The 20,983-nt window shown below is 36.3% G+C and overlaps 1 protein-coding gene across 6 annotated transcripts in view; it reads right to left on the bottom strand.

Moving 5' to 3' along the window:
- Nucleotides 1-20,983, bottom strand: part of STRN (striatin) — a 64,990-nt gene that overhangs the window by 35,568 nt on the left and 8,439 nt on the right. For 5 of the 6 annotated variants that reach the window (XM_038130549.1, XM_038130551.1, XM_038130548.1 and 2 more), the window contains exons 2-5: nt 16,269-16,372; nt 9,020-9,093; nt 5,901-5,979; nt 3,905-4,069 (exon numbers count right to left, since the gene is read on the bottom strand). In XM_038130549.1, coding sequence (XP_037986477.1) covers nt 3,905-4,069; nt 5,901-5,979; nt 9,020-9,093; nt 16,269-16,372 — 422 coding nt within the window. Of the gene's footprint in view, nt 1-3,904; nt 4,070-5,900; nt 5,980-9,019; nt 9,094-11,314; nt 15,260-16,268; nt 16,373-20,983 lie in introns of those variants that run through there. The other variant, XM_038130553.1, reaches the window with a different exon arrangement.

Below are 20,983 nucleotides of genomic sequence, written 5' to 3'. Positions count from 1 at the left end.
CCTCAGCTGTTGAAATAGGTATAAAGGACAGACAACAAGATAAAACTCATATAATAGGCAAATGCTGCTGTAACAACTTAAAAATCTGTAAAAGCTGTAGTAAGCTGAACAGAGGAAAAACATCCTCCATACCTATCATGACATATACACTTCAAACATGCCTGAGGTCAGAGGAAAAATGCCAGGAATTATGTTTAAAACAATCAAAGGCATAAAAAATATTAAAAAATAAACCAAGTGTGGGTTTCCACTGTGCCCAGTACAGTCAGAAAAAGCCACAGAGGTATTTCTGAGGAAGGCTGAATAGCAGCAAAAAGCACTATGCACAGATGAATACACTTACACAAAAACTGTGCTAAAATCTGACTGTGTTGAGAAGTAGATCAGCTCTTCCATTTTTTCCCTGGAATTTTTTGCAATACTAATTTATTTTGTGCTCCAGCACTTTCATTTCACTAAGAAAGTCTTGGTTGACAATTAAACAAATAATGAAAACATAAAGGAAGTTTTGTTTCCTATTGCCATTACTCCCTCTCTCCTCTCAAAGAAATAAACATACGGCAGCATAAAAGCATCAAATACCATCTCTTTCCTTTCTTTGGAATTTATCACAAGTGTTCAATTGTACAGAAGGCAGTTGAGCCTTCTGTTCTTTCTGCAATTTACACTGCTGTATGGAGAAATCTTTAAGGAAATTAAAAGCTAGTGTGCCTTCCATTTTTCTATTCTGGTAATGCATCATTAAATCCATACTCCTTCTGTTTTTCACGGTACCATTTCCCTTCTATTGTACATTACTTTCATCACATTCACCCACATTCTTTCCAAACTCCTAGTGATTTGTCTTTATCGTTTCCTATTCCTAAAGTTTCTCTTTACTCCAGTCCTGTACTCTGCTTCTCACATTTTTCACTCCATGTAAACAGTTTTCTAAAACACAGACTTCAAATGCACAGATTCAACTGGGTACATGTTATACAGTTCTTCCAAGACCAAACAGACCAAAAATGCTATGAGCTGTCTTTTCTCACTTCAACAGAGGTGTACTCCTTGCTGGACTACATCCATTTTCATGCGTTAATTTCTGCCCAGTGCTCTGCTCCTCAAATGTAACTAAAACATCTTCAGGATGACCAGTTTCCTCAGACTTGTGAGCAAATATTTGACATTAATGTTCATTATATGTTTTGTACAGGAAAATCTGTGAAACTGCACTGGCTTGAGCAGTTCACAGGCTTCTCTGGTGACAGACAGCAAGGCTTTCTCCTATGAAGTGTTTCATTGTACCCATACAGTCACTGAGAGTCTTCAGTCTGCATCTTAGTATGCAACTGTCCCAATGTCTCATAGTCCTGGAAAACACTCACATATGTCCTTAAACTTCCTGGAATTGCACTAAGGTTTTGTTTGGTTTCTTGTTCTTCCAACTTCTCACCATAACTTTCCTCTTCTACCACTACCAAACTGCAGACACTTGTTCACTGCACTCCTTCCAACTGTAAAAGCCTGCTGCAGCTCAATTCCATTTTTCACTTTACATGCACACAAGGAATAACAAGACGCTGCTAAAGGAAGCGCCAGTCCTTTTGCCCTCATAGTAAACAGCCTAGCACTGGTGAGGTTGCTTCAAAGGATGCACCTTCCTCAACTGTAAGCCAGAATTCAGCTGAGTCACCTAAATTTTTCCTAGTTCTGCCAACCAGCTAGGAAAGCGTTGAATTAGGATTTCAAACACTCACTAAAAATTTCATTTGAGTTCAGGAGTAGCATCCTGAGTTCAGAAGCAACATCCATGTGCCTTAGACCGGTGTCTATTCAATGCTGTACTATTCAAAGAGAAGCTGCTCTATACAGGCTGAAGTTATGCTGGCATTACATGAGGCAAGGTAACAGGTAATTATGAGCTTATTTCTCATTTTGCATCTACCACAAAACTGCACTTTGAAACTTCAGAGGTAAGTAATGATGCAGCTGGAAGAAGGTGAACAGTGCCAGACGTCACAGAAACAGTGAGGTAGCACAAGATGAAATAGCTGTTAAATAACACGCAGTCTCTGCCAGGAAGCAAACCACAGAATGCTTCCTGAAAGAAAAATTCAAAGAGGTGGTCTGCAAGTGTGATTGAAGCACCCAGAAGTATCACAGCATTGAGAGGTAGTCCTGTACTTAGACTGATCACAGAATTCTAGTAAAATCCTGACTTTTTTCCTTCCAGTGAGGGAGATCTCAGTGGACATCCAGAAATTCAAAATCACCCAGGCTCAACATGACCATGTTGAAAAAAAAAACCTGGAAAATTTTTCACTGTAAAGCCCTGGAGTCCCTTCTTGTTCATTATGTTATCAAAACACTTCCCTAAGCTCTATAAGGCAGTCTGCCATCTCAGGCATCACAAGCAAGAACAGTTTTTCAAAGTGTACAGCTGACCAGCCCTGCAGCTGACAAGCTAGTACAGCCACAATGGAAGAGAATCCATTTTTCTCCATCAGTGAATATCCTCAGCCACGGGGTAAAGTACAAAGTGTTAAACCTAATGTCAGATCTATCCCAAAACCAAGCAGATAGGAAAGAAATGCAAATATATCCAAAACTGCTATATTAAAACCCCTGCCCCAGTATTTCATCCACCAAGTAACTATCTTATATACATATCCACCTTCTTCAAAACTATGTAAATACACATAAATAAATTTTGAAATGTAAGAGGAGAAGCTTTATTTACACACTTCCCCTTCACCAGAAATCAAACCAGAACTGTTATTGCAAGCTATCAAGCATTCCTTGTTCTCCAAAACAAAGCTGATGTACATAAATGACATGACTTGTCAACTATGTAGCAACACAATATATTTTAGTAGCTTGCAGGTTTTCTAACACATTAAAGTTTTCCATATCACAGCATTATATTTAATTACATAACAATGAACTTCTGCCCTTATGTAACTTGTTGGCCTGAAGTTGCTGCAGCTATCAGGAGGGTATAATGAAATCTTACAAATGCTTTCTAGAAGATAGGATGCACATATGACAGTATTAGGCCTTAGAAAATAAAGGTCTTGAATTTTGCTCCATGAATATAGAAAAGGAAAAAAGAGTGAGGATTTCTAAGGAAAGCTGTGCTACTACTGGAAACAGCTACCTCATCTACTGTTCCTACAATTCTGCATAATTTTCATTATTTTTCCAATTTTGCAACTACAGTATCTTAAACAAGAATGAACAGATTGTTTTTCTGAAGCCTTTTGAGTTAAGTTTAACTTACTTTTTTTTCTTTTTTAACACTGCATGAAAAAGAGAAGAAAATGGAAAAAACGCCTCTAAAGTTTTAACATTACTTAAGAAGTAAGAACAAGCTTTTACTGTATTTGACTGACTTTCCATAGTATTAGAAATATTAAAACACAGAAGTTAGTGCCTTACACTTCAGTCACATTTACGTATGTCAGTAGAAAGCAAAAAAACTTTTAGGACTCAGAATGTATTGAGTGATTCTGTTTTTCAGATGTAGCAAAAAAATTCCTTTTCTTATATAGATTATCAGGTCATAGTCAGCACAGACCAGAAGAGCAAAGCCTGTAACCTACACAATAAAGTGTCCACCAATACAAACAAACCATTAACCTGAAACAACACTTATTTCTAAACACGTAGTAATCATATCTCAAAACGGGCTTGATTTGAGTTAGTGCTGCCATCGAACTGGAAAAAAAAAATAATGGTGCTTTTAAGATGTGAATCTAAAGAATTACTTCCATACTTATTGCTTAATATAATAAAATTAGTTAGAATTGCTCTAATCTCAAACTAGGAAAAAACCCTGAAATCTTCTCAGTAAACAAAAATTTTGTTCAACAGCACTAAGTGCATTTATGCAGAATTATAACAAACTCATCTTGATGCTTACCCGATCATTGCGTTTTCTTTAATCTGGCCCTCTGTGCCATTTACCATTGGCTCTTGATTTCTGTTTTCTTTTTCTGAAGCATCACTTGAGAGGCCCAATAAAGCTCGCACTCGTTTTGATTTCACATCCAATATCGTGTCGGTGTACCCCACTTCTTGTAGATACCTGAAGGAAGAGAACTCATGCTAATCTCTTCTGCACTTGTCACTTCTGCAAAACATGAAATTCCTCCCTGAACTTCTCCCTGAACTCATCCTCAATCCCTCAGCTTAGCAATGACTGAACTTCTCCCTGAACTCATCCTCAATCCCTAAGCTTAGCAAACTATGGTGCTGAGCAAGTGAAACATGCTTGTAAATCATCCTGTACCAGCTGCAGAGGGATCGCCTCTTGCAGTACCAGCCTCTACAGTCACTGAGAAAAAAAAAAAATCAGAGAGCCTAGCAGTCAGAGGTTATACAATACGTTATTCATTCATTTACTAAAATGGATGGAAAAGCACTTTCAATTAAAATATTTACTACTGCTTTATAAAAATCACCACACTTGCATGCACAAGCGTGGTCATTTTATTCTTTGACACATGGAAACTAGATACAAGAAGTAGCAGATATGTTCCTTATGTAAACATTATTAGAAGCCTAGAAAACCTAAATCCTTTAGCTGTGGCTATTAATAAGAGCTGTTATTTATGACGGACTAGGCTTGATAAAATCTGTCTTGCCTTTCCTTTATTCCGCAATGGATCTGCTAAAATTTATCTTCCATATAAAGACTGAACAGCAAAAATCATTGTATGAAAATCTCACAGCCCAAAGTTGGCTCTGTAGTTTTAAAGCTGGCTCTTTCACCAATATGCCATGTTGCCCTTGAGAGAAACAGGAGGGAAATAACGATTTAAAAAAGAAAAAGTAAAAATTGGTTTGTGTCCTTCGCTCTAGAACATGGAGGTAATAGCAGTGAATTGATTAAACTGTCAATACTCTAGACAACTCTGAAGAAGAGAAATACTGTTTTACAGTGACAGCTGTTACAAATCAGGGACATGCACCTTTCCTCCAAGAGCATTCTCCTCCAATTATTTAATATCATTCATATAACCCCATTAGGAGAGAAATACTGATTGTTGGCTACAGAAAAATCAAACAAGTCACCTATGCAAAACAGAGTCTGTCAGTAATATGCACTCTATATTCAGCAGTGTGTCACTCTTGTATGAACTGTGCTGAGATGGAATGACTCGTCTTCAAAATCACTGATCCAAGTTAAAACCACTCTATTTACACTTATTCAACATGCAGGCAAAGATTTGAGCTCTTGCAAAAGAGAAGCCTGCACAAGCCATCCAACCAAGCCAAATTTAACTTTTGTATAACTCCTTGGAAAAAGGTCTTTTAATATAAGTTCCAGACCATCCTTACTGTCTCAGTTCCCTCTCATTTAATCCTCTGTAACACACCAAATATCATGGCAATTAATTTAGTTACTATGATCACAATTCAAAAATTAATTTAGATTAAGAGACATTTGTTTCATTGACATGAAAGGAGAATTAGAAAACATCTACTCTAACCTTCTGGATGCTAGTCTTTTCTGCAACTTAAGCAAGCCAAAATAAAACTTTTCCTTCTCCAATGCCAGCTGTTTTTATTTTACACAGCTCTTAGCAGAATTACTTGTGTCTTTTACTTTTTAATTGCAATTGTCATGACCCACTGTTCTCCCAAGCAGATTGGCTTATTATATTCCATGAAAGAAAAGTAAATGAGATCAGGTGTTTGTGACTTGACAAGGCTTCTCATCTGAAGTTATAAAATATTAAAAATTTTTAAAACCCAAGGAAAAGTAGTGCAGAAGCTCAATTAACTTCATCACACACACTAACTTTTCTTTCAGTAAAATACAACTGAAAAAATATCAAATACCATCACTATCATATTTCATTAGCAGATTCTTTCTTTGAATTCAGTATTTGAGTCCTTTTGTCAATACTTACTGTCTTAACAGCTGTCGTCCTTGTTTCCATATTAGCTGGCTGTTCTGTTGTGGCTGAATCTCTGTCTCATTCCCTTCATCTGAAAAAGATTATTTTATTACATTTTTTTTCTTTTTCCTATTTGCATAAAAGATGCCCATCTACTTGAAAAGACAAACGTGATCTGCCTTAAAATGATTAGGAATGGTTTAATACCAAAATTCAAAGTGCAAATAATGTAGGGAGAAAAAAATGCACACAGCACATAACTGTAGTACTATATACACATAAAAGATTTCCAGGTACATCCTACTCTATGAGAGCAAGTTCTGCTAGTCCTAACTCCTAAGCAGTCCTACTCTATGAGAGCAAGTTCCTAACTCCTTTAGGGGCAGATAATGACAGTCAGTCTGCAATCAAATTTTTGCTTTGGCCTTCCAAGATAATTGCTGCTCACATTAAGTCTGAATACAAATATCTTTAACTGCTAACTGCAGCACAATATTGGTTACAACTTCCCAAGTTTTGAATATGTGACAGTTCAACATAAATCAACAGATCTGCTTACATCAATTTAATCCTTATTTGCATTAGTTTGGTAGAAACAAACAAACAATAGGGGCTACTTTTTAACCTGAAAAGTTGTTGAAAAGTTTTCAGCACATTTTCCTCAACCATAAATTTGTAACCAAATGTTACTACTCGAGGAAAATCTACAAAAAAAAAATCATGCGGCTGTTCTCTTAAAAAACTATCAGAATGCTGGCAACCAACAGCTACACGTTTATTCCATATATAGCTTCACACCACATGATGGTGGGTTTTTTCCTCTCCTCAAGGAGATGCATATGCTTCCCAAGATAAAATGTCTTGGTTTATTAACTATGAAAGCCTCTACAAAACTTTAAAACCTTGTGGTTGAAACACCAAAGGATGAACAAACTTCCTGTGTAAACAAGACTTAAGAACCAGAAAAACCTGTGGTATACTCCTATGAGTAACTTGTTATGTGACATGGGAAAGCTATTATTCTCAGCAGGAAGTCATTTACCTTTAAACAACTCAATTAATACTACACAAAAAAGCCCCACAAACTACCCAAAGAAGCTATCAAATACTTATCAGAATTCACATGCAAGGAGAGACAAATCAATTTTAGATATCTCATATTCACAAATCTATTTAATAGCAACCACAAGAAATAATCAAATGCACAATCATTTTCCAATGACAACTGGACACAGCTGGATCCAATGCACAGCTACCAATGCAAGGCTCGGTCTATAATTATTAAAACATGACTGAGGTAAATCTGCCTGAAAATTCCTTTTGAAAGCAAAACCCGTTCTTCTGAAGGCACTGTTAAGTATATCCAGAGGCAAGAATTCTCTTGTGCTTAGTCTCCTCAAAAGTGATGACTGCTACCAGTAGCAGTGGTTTACAGGTAAGAGTGAAGAGACTTGCATTATGAGGAAATTATAGCAGAAGATATAGTATATATAGTACAAATAGACAAACCGGATAAATATTTTTAAAGTATCCCTTTACCAGGAAAATGAAATCTTTATTCTAAAATTGTGTTACAGACTCACCAAGAGATCATAAAGAAAACACAATGACCCATGTGGAAGAACTATTACCAACATTTCGACTTTTTTCATGACTGGGCAGGAAAAAACAGGGACAGGGCAAGGGGAACATATGGACACACAACTTAAGTATCTATCAAAGACAACTTCAAAATAGCATTAGAACAAAGTTTCTATTTTAAGTCATCAGTCCAGATTTGATATAGAACAAAAATACACATTTCTGATAGCTATATATAGAATACTATGGGATAAATGAGAATAATGGAATTTCAACTCAATTATTTCCACAACGTTGACTTTGCAGAATTAATGCACAGTCTAGACCTCTGCTGGGCAAGCCAGGCCTCACACTGCATTCCTCAGCTGGAAACTGGAGCAACATGCTGTAGCTGCATCCTGAGAAATTATAAAAAACCCCCATGGTTGTCTAGGGCTGTGGTATGATCAGGACAAAGTTTTCTAAAGGTCCAGATACAGACTGAGGTCTTCCACTAAGTAGCATCAAGTTCAATATTTCTTCAGTTATGGAAATAATGCTGATAATTGCATGAAATAAAATTTCTAAAATACTCATTAAAAACTTGGACAAGAAAAGCCTAGCAACTCTGCTAAGTTGATGTGGGGTTGGATTTTTTGTTTGTTTGGGGGTCTTTTAATGAGTTTCTAAACACAGTGAGGTAAGAAATCACCATGACAGTCAGCCACACCATCCCTTCCATAAACCAAGTGAAAGAGATGAGATTTGCAGAAATTCCATGCTCTGCCTTTACATTTAGGTGGTTCCAATTTTGTTGTAGTAGAAGCATCAGGAGACAGACACAACAAACATTACCTATTTTTTCAATGCCTTGACCATTAGCCAGATCTCTGTACTTCTTTTTTATACTTTTTTTTTCCCCACAGGAAAGGATAGGGAGATAAAGGGATAAAAGGAAGTAACCTAAATTCTTAATTTCCCCAATTCAGTGCTTAAATCTATTTGTGTGAAGTCGGAGATGAAAACAAATCAGCTTTCCAGAGACCAAGGCAAAAAACTGAAATTAGCTAAATGCATCTCCAACGATCATTTGAATTCTGCAGAGAACTCTCCCGTTCAAAAACTCTCACTTATGTCTAAAATGCACTTTAATTATTTTTTTCCTGGAATACAACTGGGGTAATTGAACAAAAAAATTATGAACTATATATTTCATTCAGAAGAATTATCCAGAGATAAAAGGATTCTATTGCTGTGAATCTAGTATCATCCTGTTCTAAAATAGCCATACACATCACTAAGGGACAGAAAAACTGCTCTCTCCAAGAGCAGTCTGCTCATTGGGTTTGGATTTTTTTTTAAATCTAAGCTAACTTGATTTATTAATAGACTCTTAGAGCGCTAGGATATATTTTCAATTGTACAAGAGTAAAATACAGGCTTTAATAATTATCTCTATTCTTACTGCTCCATTAAGAGGCTTATTTTATCAATACTATCAATTCAGCATTTGCACATAACACAGTTAAGCTTTTATGCCAGTAATAAACTCACTCTCATTAAATTCTTACCAGAATCATAGTTTGGTGGCTTCATATCTCCCTGATTCAATTCTGTGCCATATTTTAATTTGTGGTATTTAGCCCTGCAAGGAAACCAAACAAAAAAAAAATTTAAAATCTATTACTACATTTAAAGGATATCTTTAAACACATAAATGTCACCTGTTTTCAATTGAAAAGCCACTCCTTTTTTCTAGGCTGGGAACAAAGCAAACCAAGTAATTTTCTGAATTCAGATAGTAATTTTATTAAAATATTTTTTTCCAAGGGTTACATGTAATTGCATAGTGAATACTGAGGAAACACGCAGAGCAGTTGACTGCAGATTTTACAAAATGTTCTTGCTACAGAAAAGGTTCCTTCCCTGTGGACACAAGCAACTCTTCTGCTTCCCTTCCCAACCCCCCAGCCTTTCCTTTTTAGCCAATGTTTATGAAACATTTTTACTACAAATGTCAGTTCAGTGCCATATCCATCATATCTCGTATTGTCACTCCATTAAGCAAACTTCAGTTTTATTCTTCGAAATGCTGTGCTCTCCAACAGCAGCAGGCCCTCAGCTAGAACTATTCTAAACGAAACTTAGCAATGACAGCTCACCCACACCACTCTCTCTCAAAGCTGCTAGGTCTGCCACTTGACCAAGTGCAAAAATGGACTTTCTTCCAAAAACATTTAGCCTTCAAAAGGTCTAATGTAATAAGACCCACAAAGCATGCCATACAATGAACAAGAGTAACTACAAAAAAAATGCTTTTTAATTTGAGAAGCTTCATCCTAAAGACTCAGTATGTACAGACTTTGAAATACACAGTAGAACAGTATTACACATGCACATGTTAAGTTATTGAAGATTCATTACAGTAGTCTTATAACACTGCAACAGAGAAAGTGAGGCAACGTGAGCCTTTTCTAGTTTTGCAATCTGTACCCTCCTTCTCTGACACTCACTGTAACTTCAATAGTACAAAATTGCAACTTTTATACATTCACAACTGGGTAGAAGAGTGGCACTTAACACCAGTTCCTACCCTAAACAAAAGGCTGAGAACTCAGGAAATGCTGCGTGTGCAGCCTGGGAGTAATGGGACAATCAAACAGCTCACATGTACACGCAGTTCAAACGCAAATGTACAAAGTGAAGTGTAGGGTAGCAAAAAAAAGGCTGAAAAAGACAAAAAACAAATTAACCTCTCATATGCACTAACATGAAAAGGAGTTTCATTACCTCCACTAGGCACAAGGGAGCTCTTCCACTTAAAATTTGTTTTAAAAAAAAATAATAGGTTTGACACTTTGTAATTGTATGAGGCAAGTTTTCACTAAAATTGCATGACTACATCAAGTATGGCTGCAGAAAATGTTTTCAAGTTACCTACACCTCCAGATTGCTTCTTAAACAGCTTCATTATATTACTGTTTTCTTTTGCTTTTTCCTATTTCATCAAGAAAGCCCATTACCTCTGACAAAATAGTGCTGAAGAATGCTTTGTAGTTCTTACGTTTCAATTTCGACAGAAATAGCTTCCTACTAATCCAGCTGCATTTTAATTACAATAAACATTCAATTCTGACTGAGAAGGGTAAGTGAAGAGTGAAGAAGTGCCTCTTAGGCATAGCAACATCGAAAGATGAAGGAACTAACTTTCAAGAGCCAGAGCACTAAGCTCTAACTCAGCTGAGCAGCAATCAACAAGAGAAAGGATGTGCTTGAAATGTATTAAAAGCAATAAATGGAAGTTAAACATTTTGGTCAGTACAGAAAAGAATAGCCAGGAGTAGAGAAAATCAAAGCTGAATGCTCAATCAAAATATTTATCTTTCCTTTTCCAACCATCCATTTCTTACATGTTACCCTGGTAAAACAACTGCATTTCATTATTGTTAAATATTGATGCTGTGTATACTTTTCCCCACCACCACTAATGAAAAGCAATGATTAATCAAGAATTAAGAAATCCTCCACTCTGTCACCAACTTTAAAGAGTACAATTGTTTATGCAGTCATGAAATCAAGAGACCTTAATATGTAATCTATTTTGATCTGATTTAACAGAAGTGAACAAATATTAATACTCTGCTCTAATCTGGACTACTGACATATGTTATGTTCTACTTCATTCCTTCAAAGAATTCAGGGAGAAGTTAGTTTGGCAACAGTAGACATTTGCTTTTAGTTCATGGGTTTTATACAAAGTTCCACTATGCTCTATGCGTTCATTAATTTTCTTATCAAGTTTTGTTAATCATTTCCAGCCTAAGTAAAATGTTTGCTAGGTTCACTGAAAGGATCATTCTTTGGACCTTTCCTGTTCCTCAGATCTCATGTTCTCCAAAATCCATCTTTCAAAGATTCAGACTGCAGTTTTTTAAACTTCTCATTACATTTATTTCAATGTCCTAAATCCATGTTTGCTCACTTTTTGATTCACTTCCTTCTTAAATCAAAAGTAATAATCTTCTTTCTTACTAAAGTTTTCCCTACTCATCAAAAGCATTATAAAAACATTTCACCAAAATGAAATTATTCATTTTAAATCCATTTTAAACTGTTAGCAACCAGGCTTTTCTAACTGGCTCCACCTCATAACACAACAGCTTTTAAAGATTTTGTTGTTATTCTTTACTTCCAGAGGATAATGTAGATTACATGGTCTTGCATAACACTGGCCCTTCAAATTTATTTTAGGACCAAGCTAGATTAAGATTTCATCTTTTAGAGGACCTAACTTTGTATATTGCAGGCAGAGACCAGTAGCACTACAGAAAAGGCAGAAGAACCATGTTCTAACGAAGACGCAACTGAAGAGATGAAAAGCCCCAGAAAATAATCCTTATTTCCAATATTGCTGGAAAAGTTAAAAACAAAGTTAGAGAGCTCTGACTGCACAAAATGATAAAAAAACCCCAATGCTATAATCAAACTTGAATTAAATTCAATTGGTATAAATTCAGGTCTCTGAGCAGGACACAGACTTGAAACAGAAACATGAGTATCATGCCAGAGTATGTGACACACTGAACTCATCTTCAGTTGAGGTCAGCTTCTAAAGTTCAGAAAAATATTACAAAACACTCCATAAAATCAATATAGACCTCTAATAGGTTATCTAGGAAATATCTTCTACATTTCTTCAGGCAGTATGAGATATATTATCAGATGATTTTTTTTATGATACAGCTGTAAATGTCACAGGTATGAAAGATAAACAATCTTCTTTCTAAAGTGCACTATGAAAAGGGCTGAACACCATGACTCAGACTCCAGGACTAGAAGGGAGTCTTGACCCTTCAGTTACACGTATTGCAATCAAGGGGTATGAAACGTCTCACAAAATAACCTTTAATTCCTTTCTACACAAATTCAAAATATCACTTATTCCATTAGCACATTTTAATTTAATCTGTTTTTACAACAACAGAAAATCTCCTGCCCACCTGTAATGCTTAATTTTTTCACTTATGCAGAAATCACAGGCTCCACTCATTAACAGCTTTAAAATGGCCTTCTGCAGCTCACCTTGAACTCTAGCTCACATATCCCAGTGGTGTGATACTACCATCACAAAAAAGAGATAAAGTATATTTTGTGTAAAAAAGTATAAAGAAAATGAAAGTTTCTTCAACCTTTTTATCATCTGGTCAAAAAAAGGGACAGTGGTTTGGTGGCAGGGGAGAAAAAGAAATTAAGATTTATTATCTGAAACTTGTTCAACTTCAATGATTTACCTTCCATTTCTGAAAATTACATATAAATTATTAACAGTATGCAGAGACAGAAAAAGGACTTGAAAATGACTACCTGAAGGATACAACTTAATAGAAGGTATTTTCTATCTGAAGACCAGCCTTCCAGTTATTTGAAAGAAAGCTATTTTAGCACTGTGAAACTATGTTCCTGGGTAGATGTCCTTACTCAGATAAGTATGAATATTACCACTGCTCTGGCTTCTGCCCTTCATTACACAATTCTCCTCTTTTGATTAGCAATATTTTCATTAAACTATGTGTCTTCTATTTAGTGCTTGGAAACATTCAACATGGCTGCCACACAAGAATTGCTTAGGAAAATGCTAAAAGCCTTCATCTACATTTCCTAAGACTGAGTGCAGTGAAACTTTTCTGAATACTTCACACAGAAACAAATTTGATTCCAGTCAAAAAAAGCCACTATTTCTTGGAAATATCTGTCGCCAGACCTGAAGCATCTGATCCAGCTGTGCTGAGGGAGCCTGCCAAAACATCCGTAGAAGATCTGGGAGCTGCCGCCAAATCAAGAGACATAAACAAGAATGACTGCCAGGAACAGCACGGCAAGATATTCTATTCAGGGGAGAAGGCGCCAGCCTTACACTGATCAGACACATCAGTGCAGAAAACAACACAAAATTAAATCAACTGTTTCTAGAGACATGGCTCGGGAGTCCAGTTCTTTGGTTGAAATATGTTAAGACAGGAAGTGAGCTAGACTAGCCAAAATAGGACATGTACTTGAGAGAAACAGTACTACGTTTCAGCTAGCTCCTGAAAATCCAGAGGCACCACTGCAATTTACTGCTGGTGGAGCAAGTATTGATAAAGTCATAAAAAGTAACCCTCAACTCTGAACAGCCTCACACTGCAATCTACTGGATGCTGGCAAAACTACATCAAAACTGCTACTGAAAAATGCTAGCACTTAACTACACACTAGCTCCTTCTAAGCTCCTTGCTATTTCAGCTAATAAGACTCTTCAGCAGAAATAACCTGGCCTGCTATACACACAATAAAAAGATAACCTCACAATTACTGACATAAAGACTAAACACTAAACTAAATTTGCCAGAAAAACCTGACAATCAGTAGTAAAACTTATTTTCTACCTTACCCAGGCTAAAATGACATGACATGAAATAGAGAACAACAACAGTGGTCCTGGAGTTGTTAATTTACAGTAAAATTTGAAACTGTTTGGTTGATAAAAGAAATGCGGAGCAGCCACTACACACAGAAGCATGTACCTGAGAAAACAATGTTTCTCATTTCTTTTTCATGGTTTCCTGAGGGCATTGTGAACATGGAGTACTCTGGTCCACAATTTCATATTCTGTTCTGTTACTCACAACTTATTTTTTCCAGTTGAGAGAGACCTGAAACGCTACACAGCCAGAGAAGAAATGAAGGAATACAGGAATAATTCCCTGCCCCCTCACAGCACACCAACATTCCCCAAACTTGATAGGAATGTTTTCCTCCTACCTTGTAGGATCTCATTTTCCACCTCTAAGAACCCAATGAAAAATGCCAGCATCCTGACTACTGCCTGACCGGGCTGACAGCCGATTTAGGGAAATGCTGGGAAAGAGCGCAGTGCTTCCAAGCTCAGTATGTTGCCATTCTTTGAAGTATCAAGCAAGAACACTTGCTGGGAGATAACTCCAGCAGAAATACAAGACTATTTCTTTAGAAATTGGCAAATAAAACTGCTGTTTAAAACTACAAACTCATAAATAGCTGTCTCCAGCACACACACCAGTCACAAGCATCAGATCTGATTAGAGAACCACTGCACACCCGTACTGGAACTGTCACACTGGATCAAATCAGCTGACTGTAGCCTACTGACCTGAGTAACCGAGGCTAATGCCACACACTGCAGAAAAACATGCAACATAAAAGATACAGATGGAAAAACTGTAATAAGAAGCCACCAAGTGTTTTTTTCCTAATCCTGACAGGGACTGCTGCATTAAGTTTTAAATGTCATAATTTAGGTGGATTTTACATAATAAAACTGAGGGACATTTTCACCATCCATATGGAAGCTTGTTTTTTGTTTTTTTAATGTTACAAAGCTTCTCTGACAGTACACAAAAATGTATTTACATAGTTTGATGATTTTAAATTGCTAACTTCTGTGGGTTACGAACATGAAGTGTTAGAGATACTTTTACGTAATCAGGAATAGCTCCACCAGTTTTGAAATACAAGAAATCTTCACAGAATATATATATAACTGAGACTGTATTTTTAGCTGAACCAATGACACTAAGCTCTGTAATTATGCTTCAAATGTAAGCCTTTCCACAGCCATAAACTTCATTATGCATAAATTTTGTATTTTTCTGTGCTTTTTGATGTAATACCAGTACCATAACGAGGCCTGGGCAAAAAGAGTATCCACCTTAAGGATTCCTCCAAGAACTCCCCAAAGCAGAAGAAAATACATGGGAGTCCTAGGGCTACTGTGGGCCAGAACCCTGGCTGCATCCCCATGCTAGTGGATTAACTGGTTGCTACCAGTTAATGGTAGCAACTGGACGGTAGAAGACACATCTTGTGCTAAAATAGCCCACATAAGATGAGCAAATCTGAATGCAATACAGTAATGTAACTACTGGTGTCCTTTTAAAATTATCTACCAGTGATATTCTATTCCTCATTTGCATATGTGTGTATTTTAAATCTTATTTCTACTAAACAAACTATCTCAGAGGCTTATTTTATTAAAGAGAAGCAGGAATTATCAGATAGGAAAATGATAATGTAAGCAATGACTGCATTGCAGCAGTACCATAAATATACTCTTTATTCAAGAATTTTAAAAGACATTTCACTAATTAAAAGAATTTAAACTAAACCTGGCCTAAAATAAATAGGTTGAACAGAGAGATTCTGAATTTCTGCTTGCCTCAAAGGTTAGAATTACAGGAAAGTTCACATACGAATAAAATGGTTAACTGGGGACTTGTACTAAAATGTCCATGAACAAAGACATTGATTAACTGGTAAACATAAACTTTTTTTAATCACACAATTAACCTCCAGAAGACATTCTTGTAGAGTCTCTCATACTGAAAAGACTAAAAACTTAGCAAGATTAAAAACTAGTAATTATTAGACTGAAGACAGTTATTCAAGATTTCACTTGACACGCATTAATAAACAAAGTTATTATGTTGAACAAAATGAAAATACACTGTAATTCTGGAGTATAATCTGTACAGTTCAGTGGAAATTTACCAAGGGAAAGCATTCATTATTGATCAGCTACGGGTTGTGTTAGCATGTTTTTCAAGCCACACTATTTTAGCTGTTGTTCTTATCATAATGCAGGCATTTAGACTAGTGGTTTTATTTAGTACAGTAAAATTTGTCAGTCTGAGAACTGAGTAGAGACAGAAAAAATATTTCTTGGTCTTGTCAAATACAAAATAAAAAATAAAGTTTTTGTCTTCAGTATTTGTTCATCACATACTCATCACAGAAGCAGCATACCTTTCCTGTTTCAGTGCATATTCCAGCATTTTGATTCTTCGCACTAGATCCTTCTTCAGATTTTCCTGTCCTTTCCTTTCACCTTGAAGAAAGGCGATCTGGGCCTGCAAAAACAAGTGTTCAATTTAGAATCTGCTTGCTCAAAATTATTCAGTTTAGCTCTTAAGTGTGTATCTGCCAAAGTCAATTTAATATTCATTTGTAGAGTTCAAAAGGAGTTGGCTTACTATGCTTCGTGAACATTAAACACTTACAAAAAAACCACTGCATAGATAACCCTTCCAAACAGCATGTTCACTACTGATCCAAAAAAAAAAAAAGGAAATAAAAAGATAAGAAATAAAGCAATTTTGGTTTGTTTGACAGGGTTTGTTTTCTCTCTTGGATAAACATTCAATAAAGGATAAGGAATGGATAAAATAAGCATACAAAAAGCCTTCAGCAGATAAAAGTATTTACCAACAATAAGCAAGAGAAGATGATAAAGAAGTTTTGTTCACTAACTGAAGTAGAGTATAATTAGGGTATAATTCTATAGATACATGTCAGATACATGACACTAGTAAAAAAAAACCTAATGTAAACCATGTTCAGCTAAAATAAGAACAAAAGAAAAATAAAACCCTGTTTGTAATTCAGGGTTAAGTGTTAATTATGATACTTACTAAAATAGGTTAAGGAAAGCTCTCCAGAAATACTGTAATTAAGAGAGGAAGAAAAAGGAAAACAGGGAAAGGTATTTTGGTGAGGAAGACAAGGAGAGAAATGGTACATAAGTAAATAAAAGTAAAGTAGAAAATAGACAGCTAACCTCTATCAACTTTAGTATTTAGTTGCCGGTGAAAAATCTCCTTTAAATACAAAATTATGACAAACACAAAATATTAATTCCTTATCATAAAGGAAGAATTACCTGCTTTTCTACTTAATGCACAAATCAAGAGGCAAGTTCTTATGCTTGCTCAACTCACAAATACACTTCTAGGCAAAAATATCAGCAGGCAGTCACCACTTCATGCCTCAGCCTCACCTGCCATTTCCAGGATCAGAAGCTCTCTGCACCTCCCCAGCCAACTCACCAAGCACCTCATCTGTCTCTTGAGAAGCACAGACAGGATAAATGGCAATTGGTCTACACCATCAGCTGTTGAGCATGATGACCTATAACCCTTTCATTTAAATAAATGCCCAGGAAAGTCAGGGATTAAAACTGAGCAGGAATATCCTATCCTCACCTGTTACAACCTTGCAGGCAGCCCCCAGATATATTAGTTAATGGAGATAGTTGTTTCCAAAGAATCTGACTGCAGATTTTTAACCCAAGGTGAGAAAAAATAGTCTCTAAATGTAATTTTCTCCCCAGCAACTATAAAGGGAAGGCACACAACTAACACGGTTGAATTTTGGTGAATTTTGGTGAACCAGGCAAGATGAATGTTACACCAAAAGCCCATTTGTTGGTGGCCAGCAATAGCAGCTGCTCTAAAATATCACACCAGCTGACATAATTTCATTGCTCAAGTACAGTCAGTAAATAGCTTGACAGAGACCTGAAGGATCCTTAACTGCCAGTCACCAACTAGACTAGCCAGTTTACGACAAGAGAAAAACACTGGCTGCTCTCCAACTAAGTCACTCTTCTCCTTCAACAGGGGAAATACATTTGAATTCCCAAAAAAAAAAAAAAAGTCAGTCGAATCAAAAGAAAGATCTCTCACTCTGGCATCAACTACCACTGAATTCTGAAGTCAATTTTATGCTCAGGTTTAAAGAAAGGCACAGGAGAAAGAAATGCTGATGCTGGAGTCAGCATTTCCTACCCTGAGGAATGTAACTGAGTGAGAAGCATCTCAACTCCACAAGGTCGGCATCCCTCCCAAGAGGAGCATCTCAGGCACATACATATAAAACTTAGTTTGCAGTAACTGCACAGACACACAGATTCTCACTCCCCATCTCCACATAGGCCCAGCGGAACTGAACACACGTTCTGCTCGTCAAAAGGGAGAGAACATCAAAACGTACTTTTAAAAACAGAAATCATTGTGTAAATATGTATCTGGCTGGAATGAAGATCATCCAATGCCATCAGGACACAAGCTCAAGTGATCTATTATGTGACCTGCTGTCTGCAAGCAGTTTCAAGAAAGCCAAGAATGAACTTAGTGAACATGCTGGAATGAAGCATTTTTACCCAGAAGGCTGGCGAACAACGCAGCTCACGCACTGCTACAATACAAAGGTCAAAGCAGCATTGCTGTGCTAACAGTTGAGGCTAAAGTCATCTTCCACTGGTAGCAGCCTAAACTAAATTAAAAAATGTAACTTCTCAGTAGTTTTAACAGCTTCCTTTTGCAAGACATAGAGACATCAACGGATATGACTGAGATATGACTGTGGTATTATCATAGCACACCTCCTTCATGTGGACATCTTTTGTTGTCAGTAATACCTCCATACTCTTAATGATGTCTTAGAAGAACTTTCCTTTTTCCTGGATTTTCAAGAAATACTTGGGTTTCTTACTTAAAATGCACACAGCAACAACAGACGAATCTCCAGCCCTACATAAGCTTATTGCTAGGATCCTTCAAGGTTAATAAATATATAATTGACAGACAGGAAGTTATACTGGTACTACCAGAAACTGAGAATAATTTTGCTCTCTCCTTGGAGACTGCATGGTTTCTAGCATATTTTGTTCATGCTTTTCTTCAGAGTAGCATCCTTATGCCTACTACTCACTATTTTTGAAGAATTCTGTCTCTGGAAATGAGAATACTTACATTTGGTCATTTTTATAACATAGAGAAATATTCCCTCTCTTTTCCACAAGATGTTAGCAACCCTTATCTCTCATTTTTACATGTACTGAGTAATTACAATTACATCAGTCTCAGCGGACAATAAAAATCAATTATACATGTAAGCTTAAATGTTATTTGAGAAATTCTTAATGACAACACGCAGGTTTGCTTATATTGCACATAAGGACAGTATTAAAATAATAACTGAAATTTTATATCAATGATAATATACTAGCAGTTCATATGTCTTAAGCAGATTTCATTCTTTAAATTTTCATTCTTTTGGCAATTCACCGAAAGTATGCAAAGGAACCTAAATGTTCCTACCATAAAACAAACACTTTGCAGAAAAATGTAAACTGAATAAACAAGTACAAATTATGACATGTAGCAGCATTTTCACTAGAACGTCTCTAGAACGATACAGCAGCAACTGTAGGATCACTATTTCCAATTAAAATACATAGACAACACCTGTCTAAATGTCTGTGCAAACATTTAAAGTGCAGGAGGTCTGGGTTGAAATATGATGAAAATTGTAACTGAACCGCACAGCTACAATCTTCTTATGTTTTAGGCATAAATGACAGAAATTTACCAATAGACTGAGACTCCACAAGTGACTTCTCATGGCTGCAGCTTTAACCCAAGTCAAATCTGGAGCCTGAGCTACACCTGAGGGAGTAGAGGAGCAAAGGAGATTCCCTTCCGCTTTGAGTAATCTGCAGCACTGTTCTACACTTGTGTTTTGGCCACTCCTGGAAAAGTTTGCCAAAAACTTCAAGAATTCACAAATATTCCCAACAAACAGGTTCTGCGACAACTGACCAAGGTAATAAGGTTAAAATGCATCAAGTTGTAAGCCAGTCTTTGCAAACCTCAAAATCGCCTATGGGGATCCCGCAAAACCTCATATTGTTCCTTGCCTCATGGGTGGGGCGCATCGTCTCCATAAAGCACCCGGCCCCGCTGGCTCCACGGCAAGAATCAAGGCAGGATCCGCCTCGAGTTTATTCCAGGCTAAGTGCTACAAGTTACTGTATTCTAACTCAACTGTGAAATTACATTAAGAGAGAAGGAGAAAACAAAACAAAACCAACAAAAAAACAAAATCAAACCAAACAAAAATAGCCACCACAAAACCAGAGAACACTGGAAAAAGACATGCCTGAAACAGTCTATTTCAGCTGCAATTGAGTCTTTTTTTTTTTTTCCACTTCATCTGACAGAACTTTTTTGTGTGACCAACTGCAACATAACCTAGAAGTGTCATACACATCCACTCTACGTTACAGCACTGTAACTACCTTAACTAGTCCACTTCTTTACTAAGAGGTTTTAAAAATAACACTTATTCTTATATTAAAAAATTTTCAAAGACAACAACATTACTGTTCAACAAAATTCCCCAAAGGACTCCAAAGTCACATTACTTTGAAGCAGACAAAGAGGTGATACAATGTTTTAGGTAGCACTGGGCTAGAAACAACTCTTTCTACCAAAGTTGTTGACTTCCTAATACTGGCTTAGCAGCCATAACAACATAATTAAAGAATGAAATAACATCTTAGCAAGTCCAGATTTTACCAATGTTTAAAAATTTACACTGAAATTTATAATTCCTTGAATCAGCAACAAGCATGTTTAAAATATAATATATTTAAACATCTTTTTAGGCTTATACCTTGAACTACCTAAGAGCAGGAGATAAAAACCCTCTCCTCTTTAACAGGAAATTTTAAAAAATAAACATACTATGACTGCTAAACAACTGGTGCACATTCAGTATCCACTTCTATCAATTTCTGATTTTACAGTTATTTCAAGTTAAAAGGCAATATTTTTTTAATTCGTAAGACTCAAAAATTATAAAAAGCCTTTCTATTCTTCTCTAAAATATCTATCATA

Source organism: Motacilla alba, chromosome 3 (assembly GCF_015832195.1).
Source record: "Motacilla alba alba isolate MOTALB_02 chromosome 3, Motacilla_alba_V1.0_pri, whole genome shotgun sequence".
Classification (NCBI taxonomy): Eukaryota; Metazoa; Chordata; class Aves; order Passeriformes; family Motacillidae; genus Motacilla; species Motacilla alba.
The sequence above is the reverse complement of the archived record's forward strand: the minus strand, read 5'-3'. Positions and strand labels throughout refer to the sequence as shown.